The 14,211-nt window shown below is 43.8% G+C and overlaps 1 protein-coding gene across 4 annotated transcripts in view; it reads right to left on the bottom strand.

Annotated features, from left to right (window-relative positions):
• The window catches only part of stab1 (stabilin 1), a 51,230-nt gene that overhangs the window by 20,929 nt on the left and 16,090 nt on the right, over positions 1-14,211 (bottom strand). For 3 of the 4 annotated variants that reach the window (XR_008607273.1, XM_055050110.1, XM_055050108.1), the window contains exons 19-47: positions 14,102-14,164; positions 13,830-13,922; positions 13,302-13,388; positions 13,117-13,228; positions 12,774-12,960; positions 12,425-12,518; positions 12,160-12,318; positions 11,320-11,415; positions 11,053-11,148; positions 10,918-10,965; positions 10,462-10,592; positions 10,192-10,303; positions 9,154-9,231; positions 8,575-8,676; positions 8,395-8,499; positions 7,676-7,810; positions 7,019-7,147; positions 6,888-6,941; positions 6,138-6,251; positions 5,683-5,878; positions 4,290-4,385; positions 4,173-4,218; positions 3,263-3,342; positions 3,067-3,192; positions 2,037-2,110; positions 1,882-1,953; positions 1,275-1,394; positions 1,156-1,203; positions 37-114 (exon numbers count right to left, since the gene is read on the bottom strand). Coding sequence is in view for 3 of the 4 variants with exons in the window: in XM_055050110.1 (XP_054906085.1) it covers positions 37-114; positions 1,156-1,203; positions 1,275-1,394; positions 1,882-1,953; positions 2,037-2,110; positions 3,067-3,192; positions 3,263-3,342; positions 4,173-4,218; positions 4,290-4,385; positions 5,683-5,878; positions 6,138-6,251; positions 6,888-6,941; positions 7,019-7,147; positions 7,676-7,810; positions 8,395-8,499; positions 8,575-8,676; positions 9,154-9,231; positions 10,192-10,303; positions 10,462-10,592; positions 10,918-10,965; positions 11,053-11,148; positions 11,320-11,415; positions 12,160-12,318; positions 12,425-12,518; positions 12,774-12,960; positions 13,117-13,228; positions 13,302-13,388; positions 13,830-13,922; positions 14,102-14,164 (2,931 nt within the window). In the remaining variant the exon portion in view is untranslated. The remainder of the gene's footprint in view (positions 1-36; positions 115-1,155; positions 1,204-1,274; positions 1,395-1,881; positions 1,954-2,036; positions 2,111-3,066; positions 3,193-3,262; positions 3,343-4,172; positions 4,219-4,289; positions 4,386-5,682; positions 5,879-6,137; positions 6,252-6,887; positions 6,942-7,018; positions 7,148-7,675; positions 7,811-8,394; positions 8,500-8,574; positions 8,677-9,153; positions 9,232-10,191; positions 10,304-10,461; positions 10,593-10,917; positions 10,966-11,052; positions 11,149-11,319; positions 11,416-12,159; positions 12,319-12,424; positions 12,519-12,773; positions 12,961-13,116; positions 13,229-13,301; positions 13,389-13,829; positions 13,923-14,101; positions 14,165-14,211) is intronic. The other variant, XM_055050109.1, reaches the window with a different exon arrangement.

Here is a 14,211-nt window from a genome sequence, read left to right as displayed (position 1 = left end):
TCAGAAGCTAAAGAAGCTGCGTTTCTTTGCTCTCACTTTGGATTCATTGTTGGTTTCCTTGACAGGTACGAAGACGGTGAAGGGTCCGAGGCCATAGAGACCGATGTCCGACAGCTGTGGAGAAAATACAGATGTCACTAACCCAGCCGGCAACTCTCAGTTAGAAAAACACTAAAAAAACTTTGTCAGGCCATCTGGTTGGGTTTGGAGAAACAGGAAGCACACTTAAAACATTGTGTAGTCCAATCATGCTGCTGCTAATTCAGACTCAGTGAGTCTGAACTCGGCCTGCCCATAAATAAAATAATTACATCATAAATTAAAACGAGCTCAATAATTTCTATTTGCGTGGTTTATCATTTTTCTCTTTCTACCAAAAACTGGAAGATAAGTTTTCAGTCCGGTGCTTTGGTCTGAACTAGCTCTTTTTTTTAAGGACAATTTAATTTACAGAGACTTTATCATTGATTTATTTCTTGTTTCTGTTGTTTTCTTTATATGTTTTAGATATTTAAAATGTTGTCCAGTTGAAATATTAAATGTTCATTGGAATTTAGAGTTTATTAATCTTTGAGAATGTGTTCTTGGATTAGTATGGCATCATATTTGAAAATTATGTCAATATCAAAATAACTTCGGGGACAATTTATTGTCCAGCAACAGCTCAGTCATCAGCAGTCGGTCTTGATAAGACGCAAGAAATCGCTTTTAAACAGGCGAATTGTTGGGCAGCTCAGTTCTGCTTCGGTTGTGTTAACATGCCCTCTGTCTGCCACGGAACTACAGGTCAAAGGTCAGAGGCCAAAAGTCTTTGTGCTAACCTCTGGAAGAGGTCAGCTGGCCACAAACATCTGCAGAGAGATTTAGTGTTGATACAAACATAAATTCCTTGTTTGTGAAAACAGAAACATTTCTTCTGGCTTCCAGAAGAAAATTCAGCCTGCTTGTTTTCTGACTTCAAATGCACAAGTTTCCAGAAAGCAAAATTGAGATAAAAGGAAAAAAAACACACAACAAACAAACAAAAACAAAAAAACACATTATAGAATATAGAATAATAAAAAATAAAATTCATGCAATTCAGGAGTTTACAATAAAAGAAAAAGAAGTTTAAAATCAGACTGATGAACGTTGAGGTGCGACAGTCTCACTCACCACCAGCATTGTGCGAAGGAACTGGTTGTTTACGTCCCGGTTCAGTTCCTGTGAGACAAACGCGGCTTCATGTGAGTGTGGGGGTCGGAGGTCAGCGGGTCAGAGCTCATGTGACTCACGAGGCGAGTGGTTCCTCTGCAGGTAAAGCCGTCGCCGATGTATCCTCCTTGACAAGAGCAGTTCCTCTGGCCCTGACCCAGGTAAATGCAGCGAGCGTATTGACTGCAGCCGCCGTTATCCTGCAGCACGAATCAAACAGTTCCTCACTGGAAACATCACTGGAAATATCACTGGAAATATCACTGGGGACACTGGAATTACCATTTGTTGTTTTGTAATTATGCTATTTAAATGAGTTGTTCTCATTCTGATCTTCATCGTACCAAAATTTCACATAAATCTATATTTTGGTTCATCTGATGATGTAATTTTTAAATATTACGTGATCAGTTATTCGAGTCATGTTTTTACCAAATATGTTTCAACACTTGAGTAATTTCTTGGACGGCTTCTTTTTACTTTTACTTGAGTAAAAATATCTTAAAGTAGTGCTTTACTGGAGTATACTTTTTGGCTACTCTGCCCAGATCTGAAAAACACTGGACCAAATCACCTGAGAAGCTTTCATGTTCAGGAAAGGGCGACATCTCTAAAGGACTGATTAATCAGCAGTTTGTTTTTCAGGAAATGAAGCCCTCAGCAGAGGTAAAAGTGTGACAGACGTACGGTTCTGCAGGGGTTGACTGGGTAGCAGGACCTCCCTGATCCCTGGAAGCCAGTCTGACACTGGCAGGCGGTCTGGTGGAGACATCAGACAGGAGCTCTGAGCAGCAACACTGTGCAGATGAAGGGTTTTCTCACAGCAGGAGGGATTTACTTACAGTGTTCGGCCCGGTTCTGATGCACTCTGCTGCTTCGTGGCAGCCTCCGTTGTTGACCAGACAGCCGTCAATTTCTGCAAACACAGGAAGCGAGTTCAGCATCTTCAGGCGTCGCAGGAGAGTTACAGGAAACTTCTGAGTGGTTGTGTTTAATCCGGAGTCTGCAGGATTAACTGCAGATATTCCAGGACTCTGATATGTATATCAACATGATCCAACTGTCAATAAAACCAGAATCAGGAGTTCGATATGAATTCTCGCAGTTTGTGTCAAAATTAAAATATTGAAAATGATGTTAAATTCAAATGGCATGTGATTTCTGTTGCTCTTCGTTAATTTGTATAAGGTTTAACTTTTTTATTCCGGCTTGCTATCAGTTTTAAAATGTTTTAAGTCAATAATTTTAAGGCATTATTTAAGCAAGCTCCTATTCCTTGCTTTAAAATTATTTGTAAATTAGTTTTGTCTTATTTCAAGTGAATCAAGATGTTTGCACTGGAAACTAAACCAAAAATCCTTAGTAAGATTTTGTGTTTTTGCAGGCTGAGCATATCTTTACTGCTTGTACATTGATAATTCTTCATGTTTTCCATTTGTTCAAAGCAGTTGCATCAGCCGTGAATAACTGCATCAATGTACAAGCAATGTACATTAAGTTTGTTTATGTTTATTTATGTACATTGCAAAAGGAAAATAATTATCTGAGTCAGGGGGTTTAAAATATAATACATAAAAAATAATATTAGTCTTACAGAAAACATCTGAAACAGGGAAGGGAAGGTCCAAAATGTACGTAGGCCTGTGTATTAATCATGCATTTAAAAACATACTTGGTAAGATTTTGTTTTTGCAGTGCAGCCTGATACGTCTTTAGACGTAAAACAGACAAAAAAAACAAGTAAAATAGTATTAGAGACAAAACTCGGGGCTAAAGACATGAATTAACAAACTTTCTCATCGATTCTTCTCTCTTAGCAACACTACATTTTCCTCCAGTGGAGCGTTGGTCGAACCTTCAGGTCGAACCCACCCAGACAGACGACTCCGTCTCCGGTGTAACCCTTGCTGCAGGCGCAGGTCCTCTCCCCAGCAGAGACCTTCGTACACTCGGCGAACTCTGAGCATCCGCCGTTTGACCGACTGCACACGTCCAGCTCTGTGACGCAGAGGAGGGCAGGCTGGGACCAGGCTATTTACTGGAAGCACACACGGGTCAGCATCTTTACCTTGGCAGGACATCCCGTTCCCCTCATAACCGGCGACACAAACACAGACAGCAGCCGAGCCCTGTGGTCCCGTTATGCAGCTGCAGCAAACGGGTCAGAAAACGTCTGAAAATACCGTTCAAACATTCACAGAAAGTTTTACAAAAACACAACATCTCACCAAGTAGCTTTGGTCCAGGTCATTCCACTCATGGTTTTAGTGAAATAACCTGCCATGGATTTTTATCAATATTAAGAAATTATTTACTAAAAACAAGTTCATATTTTTTACTGAAAAGTTATTTCTAACTTATAGCAAATGTATTAAGATATTTGCACTAGAACGTAGTCGGCCAAAAATTCCTGGTAAGATTTTGTGTTTTTGTTTTGAAGTTATTAATGAAAGTTCAGAGGTCAAAAGGTCAACAACTTCCCTTCAAACCCCCCAATTTGAACTAAATTAATGTGAAACGGTTGTGCAGTAAAAATTTTCATTTGTGCCACCATCATTTTAAAACGTTTCCAGAGGTCATCACAGGTCACAGGTCACCCAGTCTCCCGCTCACGTCGACTCAGAGCTTCGTTTGTGCAACAAAAGGTTTTGCTTAATTAATGACGACCTCAGATGACCTCTGGAAACCTTTTTACTAATATTTTTAAAATGACAGCAGCACAAACGTTTGACACAAATGTTAGATTTGAAGAAGGTGGGGGTTCAACTTTTGTCGGGTCATTTTGTTTCCATTCAGTTTAATGCTCAGTAATTCAGTTTGGCGTGGAGAGAACAGCATGCCGTATTTCTGCTGAAAGCTGCTGCATTCTGGTTGGGAGTTTTCTCTGCTTGGTTCTGGTGTCACTTCGTAACGCCTGCATTATTACGTCTCCTTGGTTAACTCAGCAGCTGGGTGAAAAGAGAGATGCAGAAACTTACTTGGCATTCTCATCACAGACTCCGCCGCAGGCATCATCTCTGATCTCTGAGGAGCATTTAGACACAGGTCAAAGGTCAACATGGAGCACAATCACAGATCTGTGTTGTTGGACGTACCTGCAGAGCAGGTAGCTCCTTTCCAGCCTTTGTAGCAAAGACAGCTGCCATTTCCTGCCAGACCGTCGTCACACTTCCCGTGGTTACATGAGCACTCTGCAGCGAACAGAACCAGCAGAACCGACAGAACCCTGCGTTCATCTCAGATTCATTTAAACAGCCAAGCAGAACCGAGTCCCATCTGTTCGCAGCAGGGCTGCGTTCTGCTGGGATCAGCTGTCTGAATGATTATTTCACATGTGCCAAACACGAGGCCTGGGGGCCAAATCTGGCCCACTATGGCTTTGCATGTGGCCCTGTAGGCTCCAGATGAAATGGGTTCTTATCCAGGATCTTTCAAAACTTCACTCTGTGTCCAGAACCTTAAGATCCATTAATCAGTAAATGATATCGGTCTTCCTTCATTCCCTCTCCAGATTCGCTCTGCCCAAAGTCTTGGTCATTTTAAATCACTTCCTAAAATTTATTTTTATTCGTTGGCTTGATTGAGGCCTGATATTGTATGTTTTCTGTTGTAATGTTTCATTTTTATTATTCTACTTATTTTTTTCTCTCTTTTGATGAATTTATTCTACTGTTATTGTACAGCATTTTGGTGCAGTTCAAACCTGTTTTTAAAAGTGATAAATAAATAAATTTGGCATTAACAAATTACATCAGTTTTTTGAGTTCTTGATCACAGAAATTCACACAAAATCAACATATTGCAGAATTTGTCATGCTAGCGTGCTGATGCGAGTTTATTGCTTTTTTTTTGACGAAATTGATTTTTAAAAAAAGGATTTAAATGATACTAATGCCCACCTGTAGGTGGCAGTATTTCTTTTACACAACTGCTAGCTCAGCTTTCACTGACGTGAAGTTATATTATGTAATCAATGTAGCAGGTGACATTTAATGGCATAGTTAAGCACAAATATTGCAAAATTTCTTGCAAATATTTCTAAATTAGTGCCACAAAATCAGTGATTTTGATTGCAAGAAAAATATCAAAAATAATCAAAAATCTTGAGACACTAATGTTACATTGAAAGCAGACATAGTTATTAATATTTTAAGTTTCTTAATGGGTTTTATTGATACATTCTTCCACCTGATGCTGTGACCCAAAATGAAAATGAGTTTGACACAAATGGATTATGTGCATAAACTCCTCAGCTCAGCTCTGCTGCACTCAGTCTGGGAAATCCTGTTTGGTTCATCAGTTTTTATTGTTCCTCATAAATCAACCCTCTGAAGCTGAGCAGCCTCACAAACTGGGTATACTGGTAAACTGGGCCAGTCTCTCAGGGTGTCGCCCCCTGGTGCCGGCAGAAAGAATCACCGTTGTCATTCTGTCACGGTGTGTGACACGGTGTGTGTGTGACACGGTGTGTGTGTGTGTGTGTCTCACTTGAGGTGCAGTTTACTCCATAGCGTCCCGGCTCGCAGTCCTCACAGGCGGTGCCATGGAAACCCTCGTAGCAGCGGCACTCCCCGCTGCCGTGGTTGCCGTCCTGGCACTGGCCGTGATTGGAGCAGGGGCTGCCGTCGTCTCCCGGGCACTTGAAGCACTCGTGGCCGTAGAAACCGGGGCAGCAGGTGTGGCTCTGCGGGGCGGGGAGACCGTTTCCTCGGTTAAAGTTAAAGTTGTTTCACAAAGTCTGATTTCTGTTTTTATAGCATGAGATCGTTTTCCGTTCTGCTCTCAGTCAGGCCTGAAAAACTGAACATTTCTCAGAACGACAGGAAGTTGGTTGATTATAAATCAGCTGTAAACAGGATTAGTGATAATCTGGACCAGGAGCTGGAGTTCCCGGTCGGTCAGCTGTGAGCAGAACCGAGCCGGGCCGCGCTACCGGTGCTGACCGAGGACATCCGAAGGCATTGCATGGTGCAGCCCGGCACCGACTTCCTCCACTGTCCGACCCGCTTCCGGTAGAAACAGTTGGGCTTCATGTTGGCAGGAAACCGATCCCGGACCTGGAGCAGAACCGGAGACAGCAGATTATCTGAGTCTGACCCATCAGTTAACTAAAACTAACAAAACAACAAATACTGAAATTCAGAAAACATTTTTGTTAACTGTAATAATAAAAATGTTAATTAACAGGGAAAAACACAAATAAAACAAACAGAAAATATCAAATGTTTTTATTTTTTTGTGTTCATTTATCTATTTTTTTAACTGATTTATTTTCGCCACCCAAGCAGTTTACATCAGGTATCGGCAAATTACGACACTCTGTACTCTGGGTCACAAAATGGTGTCAGCAAATGTTGGGAGAAAACTCCAGAATCTGTTGATCAACAACTGAATATTTTTTGGAAAATTGAAACTTCTGTTGAGCATTCATCACCCAAACGATGTAAATATAATGACAATATCCTGAGGTTTTTGAATTCTGCACCTAAAAATTAACCACAGTATGAAAAGTTTAACTATTATAATTAATAAACACAAAACTAAACAATAGTGAACTAATAATAATTAATAAAAACTAACAAACACACAGTTAAAACTAATTGAATTAGATAAACAAAAAGTCACAATGAAGTAAAACTAAACTAAGAAGAACGTCCTGCTACTGGTTCAGGCTGAATGAACTGGTTTCTTACTGGGCTGTAGTTGAACAGGCATCGAGGCGGTTCGTCGCAGTCTGAGCAGCGGCCCTGCAGACAGATTGGGATTAGATTACGGCTTCTACCCATCAGCATGAGGGAAACCGCTCCGCCTCCTGCACGCGTACCCGGACCAGCAGGGAGATCGGCTGACTGCATCTGTTGCGCCGAACCCGGAGGACCTGCGGCAGAACCAAGATGACGCCATACAGCGTCTCCACGACGCTGCCGTTCAGAGGAACGTCGTTCACGGCCGTCTGCAGGACGAAGAGGAGGAGGAAGAGCGGAACAGCCTTGAAACAAAAAGCTGAAAATTTCTGAGGATTTTTATGTAACAAAGCAACTTAAGTCAGTGTTCATCCAGCCACCTTTGACACCAGCTGGTCCCTGCAGGGTCATGGGTGGGTGGCAGAGGTCATGAGGTCAGGAGAGGTCTCCAGTCTGGAGGTGTCTCTCCTCACTCAGGATTTACCCGACAGTGGAGTTTCAGGCACCGATTTCAGTTTTCTGACCGATCAACCGATCTTTAAACCACCTGAGCTGTTGACTCCGATTTGTTCAATACAGATGGTTTTATCTGAAATGTTGCTAAATATAGCAGGAAAGGTGGCAAGTTGGTAACATTGAGGCGACTACTGTTAACTTCAAACATGCAGCCATGACCTGGAGAACCAGTCCTGTGCATGGAGGGACGAACCGGGGTCTAATCAATGCAGAGGAAGAGCTGGATCCACCACCAGCCTGAAACAACCCACTCAACCCCGACCCGGTGAAGGTTCTGGTACCTGGTTGGTGATGGTCAGGTGGAACTGGACCTGGTGGTCCGAGCCCAGCAGCGTGCTCTTCAGCAGGCCATCGTACAGATGGTCGGGGAACAGCAGCTCCTTGGGAATCACGTGGTACTGCAGCACGTCCCAGTCCTGGACAGCAGACACGACGAGTCGATGCTGATAATCTGATCCTCCATCATCAGGTCTGATTCATCAGCTGATTCATCATCTTTAAACCTGACTAGAACTTCAGATGTGACCCAAACAGACTGTCGTCATGACGTAATGAGGGTCATTAGTAAAGTTACATTATCGCCTAGCTCTCATGTCATGTCACACTTCCGGGAACTTTGCCGCCATCTTGACAGCCATCTTGACAGCCATCTTGGTAGGCATCCATAGCTAACTGTCATGACTTTGAAGCTAAATATTTAGTTAGCATTTAGTTTGAAACTGATGTTTGTAAAGAAATTAATAACAAGCAAAAATAACTCAAACATGACCCTGTTCTGACAGCTGTGCTAATCTGTGACTGTGTAACTTAGAAATAGCGCCTCATAGAGGTTTGAACAGGAACTGTCTCCTTCAATTTATCAATTTATTTTCATTTTAGGCTTATCATTTAAATAGCTGTTTATTATTATTTTAATGTTGTAAGCCAGGATTTCAGCAACCCACTGTTATATTTTAAATGATAAGAGTGATTAGAGTTTTCTGGACCCAACCGGACCCACCAGAACCGATGAGTTTGTCCTGCTGAGGTGGTTGGTGACGGCCTCGTCCGTCGGCAGCAGCAGAGTGAATTCCTGGTCGGCGAGACGATCCGTCAGGTTGTAGATCTGCGAGGAGGCGAGACCGTCAGAACCGGAAGGAGATCAGGGTCCAAACATTAGAGAGCCGGGACCGGTTCTGACCAGAGCAGCCTGTCTGAAGAGAGTGAAGTTGGAGGACGAGTTCAGGAACGCCATGAGGTTGGAAGGTTCTGGGGGGAGGGCTGAACGGTCCGGGAGCAGAACCTGAAATTGAGAAAACATTTTTATGAACTAAGTAAAAATAAGTCAATGGGAAAAAACTATAATTAACTTGAATTTTATTATGCATTTATAAAACTAAAACATCCTGAACATATAGAATTTTGTGTTTATTAATCTATCCATCCATCTGGGAATCGAACCCAGATGGCAGCAAGGCAACAGTATTACCAACTGCGCCACTGTGCAGCCCGTTTATCAATCTGTTTTTTACCCTTTTCAACAGATGTGAAATTTATTTTTTTCCCCAAACAAGGAGTTTAAATCACAACAAAATGAAACTAAACTATTGTAAAAAACCCAAAACTTTTATAACCCAGGTTACTGCACTACAATCTCCCATCTGCGCCATTTTGATTTCCAGATCAGTGAACACTGATCCAGTAGAAGAACGAGTCTTTTCTTCGTCACTGCACTGGAAACCAGAGGTCATGCATTGAATGCATGACCTCTGACCCCTACCCGGTCGATGACGTGGATGTAGCCGTTGATGGCAGGCTGGTTGTGTTTGATGATGGAGGCATTTCCGATGTGGAGCGTCTGGACACAAACAACCAGAAACAATGTTTCAGCCTTTGTTTGGTTCATGACATCGAAATAAAAATAAACTGGAATAAAAAACCTAAAGCTGTTTTAACCCAAGTTCCTGAAAAACAGGAAGCGAATTTAAACTTTCAACTTTCACATTTTCAGATGTTTCAAGATCTGAAGATGTTTGTAATTATGAAGAAAGGCAGGAAGTATGACATAGCTATTCTTTATTTTCATCTGAATCTGTTTAATTTCTAACCAGTCTAACCAGTATAACACCAGTCATAGTCTTACACTATGGTATCAGTCTGAAAATGAAGCTTTCTGGCTCAGTCTGATCAGCTTACTCGTCATTTCTTAATGTTTACTTATTTTAGCAGCTTCTAGGGGATTAAATTGAGGATGTTGGTATTAAAGAGGCAGTATGATGATGTGAAGTTGACTTTTATGAGCTTTAATCATATAATGTTTTTCCCTCATCAAAAACATTATTGGATGTTGCTGTGATTCTTTCATGCATGTTTGAAGAATCCTTTAATATCCATGGTAACAATTTAGCTGTGCAAAACGCCTGGATGGACCTAGCCCCGCCTTTAAGACAAAGCTCCTCCCCACGCAAAGCCCCTCCAGACTAGCAAGCAGCAATTAGTAAACACCTGGTGAAACTGATGAGCTCATTATAGGAGCTGCTACTCAGAGCAATGAAGGTAAAAACCTTAGCTTCAGGAAGTCCTCAAAGAAAGAACAGGAGTTTTTAAAGAGACAGAGGCCCAATTGCAAGTAACATTTTACAAAGTAAAATTTTTTTTAAGTCATATTTTATATCTGTGACATTTTTATGACAACTGAAGGTAACAGACTGTACTGTGCTATAAAATGGCTCCGTCCAGGTGAGTAAGTCCAGGTGAGTAAGTCCAGGTGAATCCGGTCAGGTCTTGGTCCAATAACTCTCTGCTATCCTGTTCTTACCCCGCTGACGTTCTTGATTTCCCACTGGACGGCCGGGTCCAGAGTGGACAGGCGGTGTCCCACCAGGTGGTCCAGATCCTCCACAGAGTAAATGCCCTGCAGGATGTGGGCCCTGAAACCAGCAGAAACAGAACCAACAGCCCGGGTCAGAACCTGGTTCCTGTTTGGTTGATCATTTGTATTCAGGGCTGATTGAAGTTCATGTCTGATATGTTGTACAGTAATAAGTTTTCAATCGTGACCAGGGGATCAAAGGAAAGTGATTCTGACCACAGCAAGTGGGGCAGGAAGTGCCGGCTGGTCCAGAACGAATTCTGCTCTGTGCTCAGGTTCTTCATGGCTTCCCAAGACGGAGCCAGAACGGTCAGGTTCCCATTCAGGTCCTCCGAGTGTTTGGACTTCTGCAACCAGACACGGCCAAACACGACTTCAGTTTTAATCTGGACCGGAGACTTGGTTCAGTTCAGTTTTAATCTGGACCGGAGACTCGGTTCAGTTCAGTTTTAATCTGGACCAGAGACTCGGATCGGTTCAGTTTTAATCTGGACCAGAGACTCGGATCGGTTGAGTCTTCTGCCACCACGACTCACAGATTTATATCTTTCTATCTTCGATCATTTCTAATATATTTTCTGATTTAAATCGTATTGAAATGAATGGAGAAGAGCCTTAAACCACCAGAAATCAGACACACACTGAAGACAGAACAAACCTGGTCGGACCCACCTGGATCAGCCTGTAGAAGCTGTAGAATTTTAAGTTCATGTCCAGCTCCTAAAAACCCCCAAAGACAATCACAGGTCAGAACCATCCCAGGAGAAACCCGAGAAAAGTCTTCAACAATCATCTGCTGCTACTTACCTCCAGGAGCGATCCGTAACACAGCTTCCCATCGCCGCCAAAGCCGTCCAGACAGGTGCAGGTGTGAACGCCGCCCTCCTCCAGCTTACACTTGGCCTGACACACAACCAATAGGAGCCTTTAAAGTGGAACAATTAGCCCCGCCCCCTGACAACCAATCGGCCTAAGTAAGACCAGACATTCAGAGATTTCTGTGTGTGTGTGTGTGTGTGTGTGTGTGTGTGTGTGTGTGTGTGTGTGTGTGTGTGTGTGTGTGCGTGTGTGTACCAGGTCATGGCAGCCTCCATTGTTCATCAGGCAGGGATTGACGAAGTCGCACACCTTTCCGTCTCCCATATAACCAGTTTTACAGACACATTCGCTCTGCACACAGAGAGCAGAAGTTTATTTATAAGGAGCCTTTTGTTTTGCTTTATTACATGCCAGTCCACTAGGGGGCACTATCATGACAGTAGTGCATGTTGTGGGATTTATACTGTCCTTTATGCTGTTTGTTTTGGTGATGAGCTCTGCGTCATACAGTTTATGAGAACCTAAAGGAGTTATTTTTACTCGTCAACACTTTTCTGCAGGTAAATGTAAAACTTTTGGTCCATAAAAAACATTTATGAGATATGTAGGACCAGCAGAAGACTGGTGATCTCATATTTAAGGCTTTTTTATTATTGAATGCATTTTTGAAATACATCAATCACAAGGGCCTCATTGTGCACAAATCTTTTACATTACATAATAAATGTAAAAGTTTGATGCTTTTTTTATGTTTTCTGGGATTCCTGGTCTCCTCTGGCAGAAAACGGACAGAAAGTCGGATGGATGGATGGATGGATGGATGGATGGATGGATGGATGGATGGATGGTGATGGATGGATGGATGGATGGATGGGTGGATGGATGGATGGATGGATGGGTGGATGGGTGGATGGATGGATGGATGGGTGGATGGATGGATGGATGGATGGATGGATGGATGGATGGATGGGTGGATGGGTGGATGGATGGATGGATGGGTGGATGGATGGATGGTGGATGGATGGATGGATGGATGGATGGATGGATGGATGGATGGATGGATGGATGGATGGATGGATGGGGATTTTCGCCGACCTGTCCCGGTCCAATGTGGTTGCAGGTGGCGTTGGGGCTGCAGCCGCCTCGCTCTTGCAGCTCACAGTTGTTGATTTCCATGCAGACCGTCCCGTCGCCCTTCCATCCCTCGGCGCACACACACGACACGTTACCTGGAGCCACGAACACACACTCGGCCTGCAGGGCGAGAGGGACGGGCGGTCACCACACACTTCAGACAGACATTGTTGTCTCTGGCTGTGCAGGAACTGAGGTGTGAGCCGTGCGGAGCGGCTGGCCTTACGTTGACGTCGCAGCCGCCGCGGCTGCTCTTCAGGCACAGGTTGATGGGAGAGCAGGAGTGGCCGTCGCCTTCGTATCCGTCCCTGCAGATACACCTGGAGCAACACAGAGCAGGAGGACGGGCTGAGGAGACCCTGGTTCCAACATTCGTTACATTTTCAGCTGCTGTGGTTCTCTTTCACACTGCACTGTCAAACAATTCAAGCTAGTACAAAAGCTAGTTCGACTTCATAACTTCACGAAGCTTCGAGACAGATCAATTTTCCTCCAGGAATTTTAATAATCGAGGAACTCGGATCATTGGAGGAATTGTTACAATCCTAGTCGACATAAACAGCTTGAAGCCTCACTTGTAGTTGAGGCCGGTGTGTGTGCAGTAGGCGTGGATGTGGCAGTGAGCCAGCAGGTTGTCTGCGTTGCAGGGCATGGCCATCCTGTCGCAGTAATCTCCAGAGAACCCGTCCGAACACGACGCCCTCCGACACACGCCGCCGCTGCCGGGCCGGTTGTCGCACACACCGTGGACGCAGCGACACTCTGAGGGTCAGGACATCAGAAACCACGCTCTGGGTTCAGACCGCCAATAAAACATCAACTTTAACTCTGATTGAAGCCGGAAAAGCAAAGTAATGATTTTTAAATGATTAATCGTTTCAGATCAAACGGCGGTCAGGAGGAAGACGAGGAGTTAACCTTCGTCACAGTTTTCTCCATGTTTGGACGGATCTGAGCAGATGTGACAGGCGATTCCTGTGAACCCTGGGTGACAGCTGCAGGAGCCGTTACCATGGACACCGTCGAGACACTGAGGACGAGACAAAAAGCATTGACAGTCGGCCAATCAGGAAGCAGCGGCAGCCGGGCTCAGCGTTCCTCACCGTTCCTTTGTCGTAGCAGGGATGCTGGAAGCCTCCGATGCACGGCTTGCAGTCCGGACCGTAGAACCCGCTGCAGCACTGCGCCACCTGCAGGCAGAGGCGGCTCAGCACAACCCTGGAACAGCATTCACTACCCCACATTGCACCAAACACGGAAGCAAAGTCGTAAAAAACTCTATTCTCAACAACTGAGACTCGTTCGAGTACAGAACTGTTCAAAAGAATCAAACTGTTCATGAACGACACAATAAGTAATTCTCGTTTTCTTTCCATCTTTTGTTTTTCTTCAGTGACCCATCTTTAAGCCACTTACCCGTTATTATTTTTAAACACAATCCTTTTGTAAACTAGCTGTAGAGTCACACTTTGAGCTCAAGTTGGTTGTTTACATGCAGTACCTTGCGGACCACTAGAGGGGGCCAGCAGACCACCAGTGGTCCGGGAACCACAGTTTGAGAACGCCTGCTCTGGAGGAAATAAAACCAGAGTTCATATGTAAGGAGTCTGAGCTGCAGTTTCTGCTCTCACCTGCTTGGTGGCGTTGCAGTATTTGGCGCATCCTTTGTTGTGCATTTGTCCAAAAGGAAGATTTGCGTACTCGCAGCCGACCTGATGACTCTCCTGAGAAAACAAACATGATGAAGCGTTTGAAGCGATTAGGATCACAGGAATCAGAAACTCTTTTGGGTTTGAACTTTTTTCCCATCACTGAACTGAGAAGAATCCTGCATCATTTTCAAAAATTTACTGTGAGTTTACTGCAGGAAGGAAACAAAAATCTGTGAATAATGAATATTTACCATTTCCACGGTGCCTTCAGGACACTCAGTCTGGTCGAGGAAGCTGCAGTGAACACAAGGACCCTAAAAAAACAAATCAGCCTTTAGTTTCATCTGGAGATGCACCAAAA

The sequence above is a fragment of the Poeciliopsis prolifica genome, unplaced genomic scaffold (genome assembly GCF_027474105.1).
Source record: "Poeciliopsis prolifica strain line A6 unplaced genomic scaffold, Auburn_PproV2 SCAFFOLD030, whole genome shotgun sequence".
Classification (NCBI taxonomy): domain Eukaryota; kingdom Metazoa; phylum Chordata; class Actinopteri; order Cyprinodontiformes; family Poeciliidae; genus Poeciliopsis; species Poeciliopsis prolifica.
This window is presented reverse-complemented; position numbering and strand designations above follow the sequence as displayed.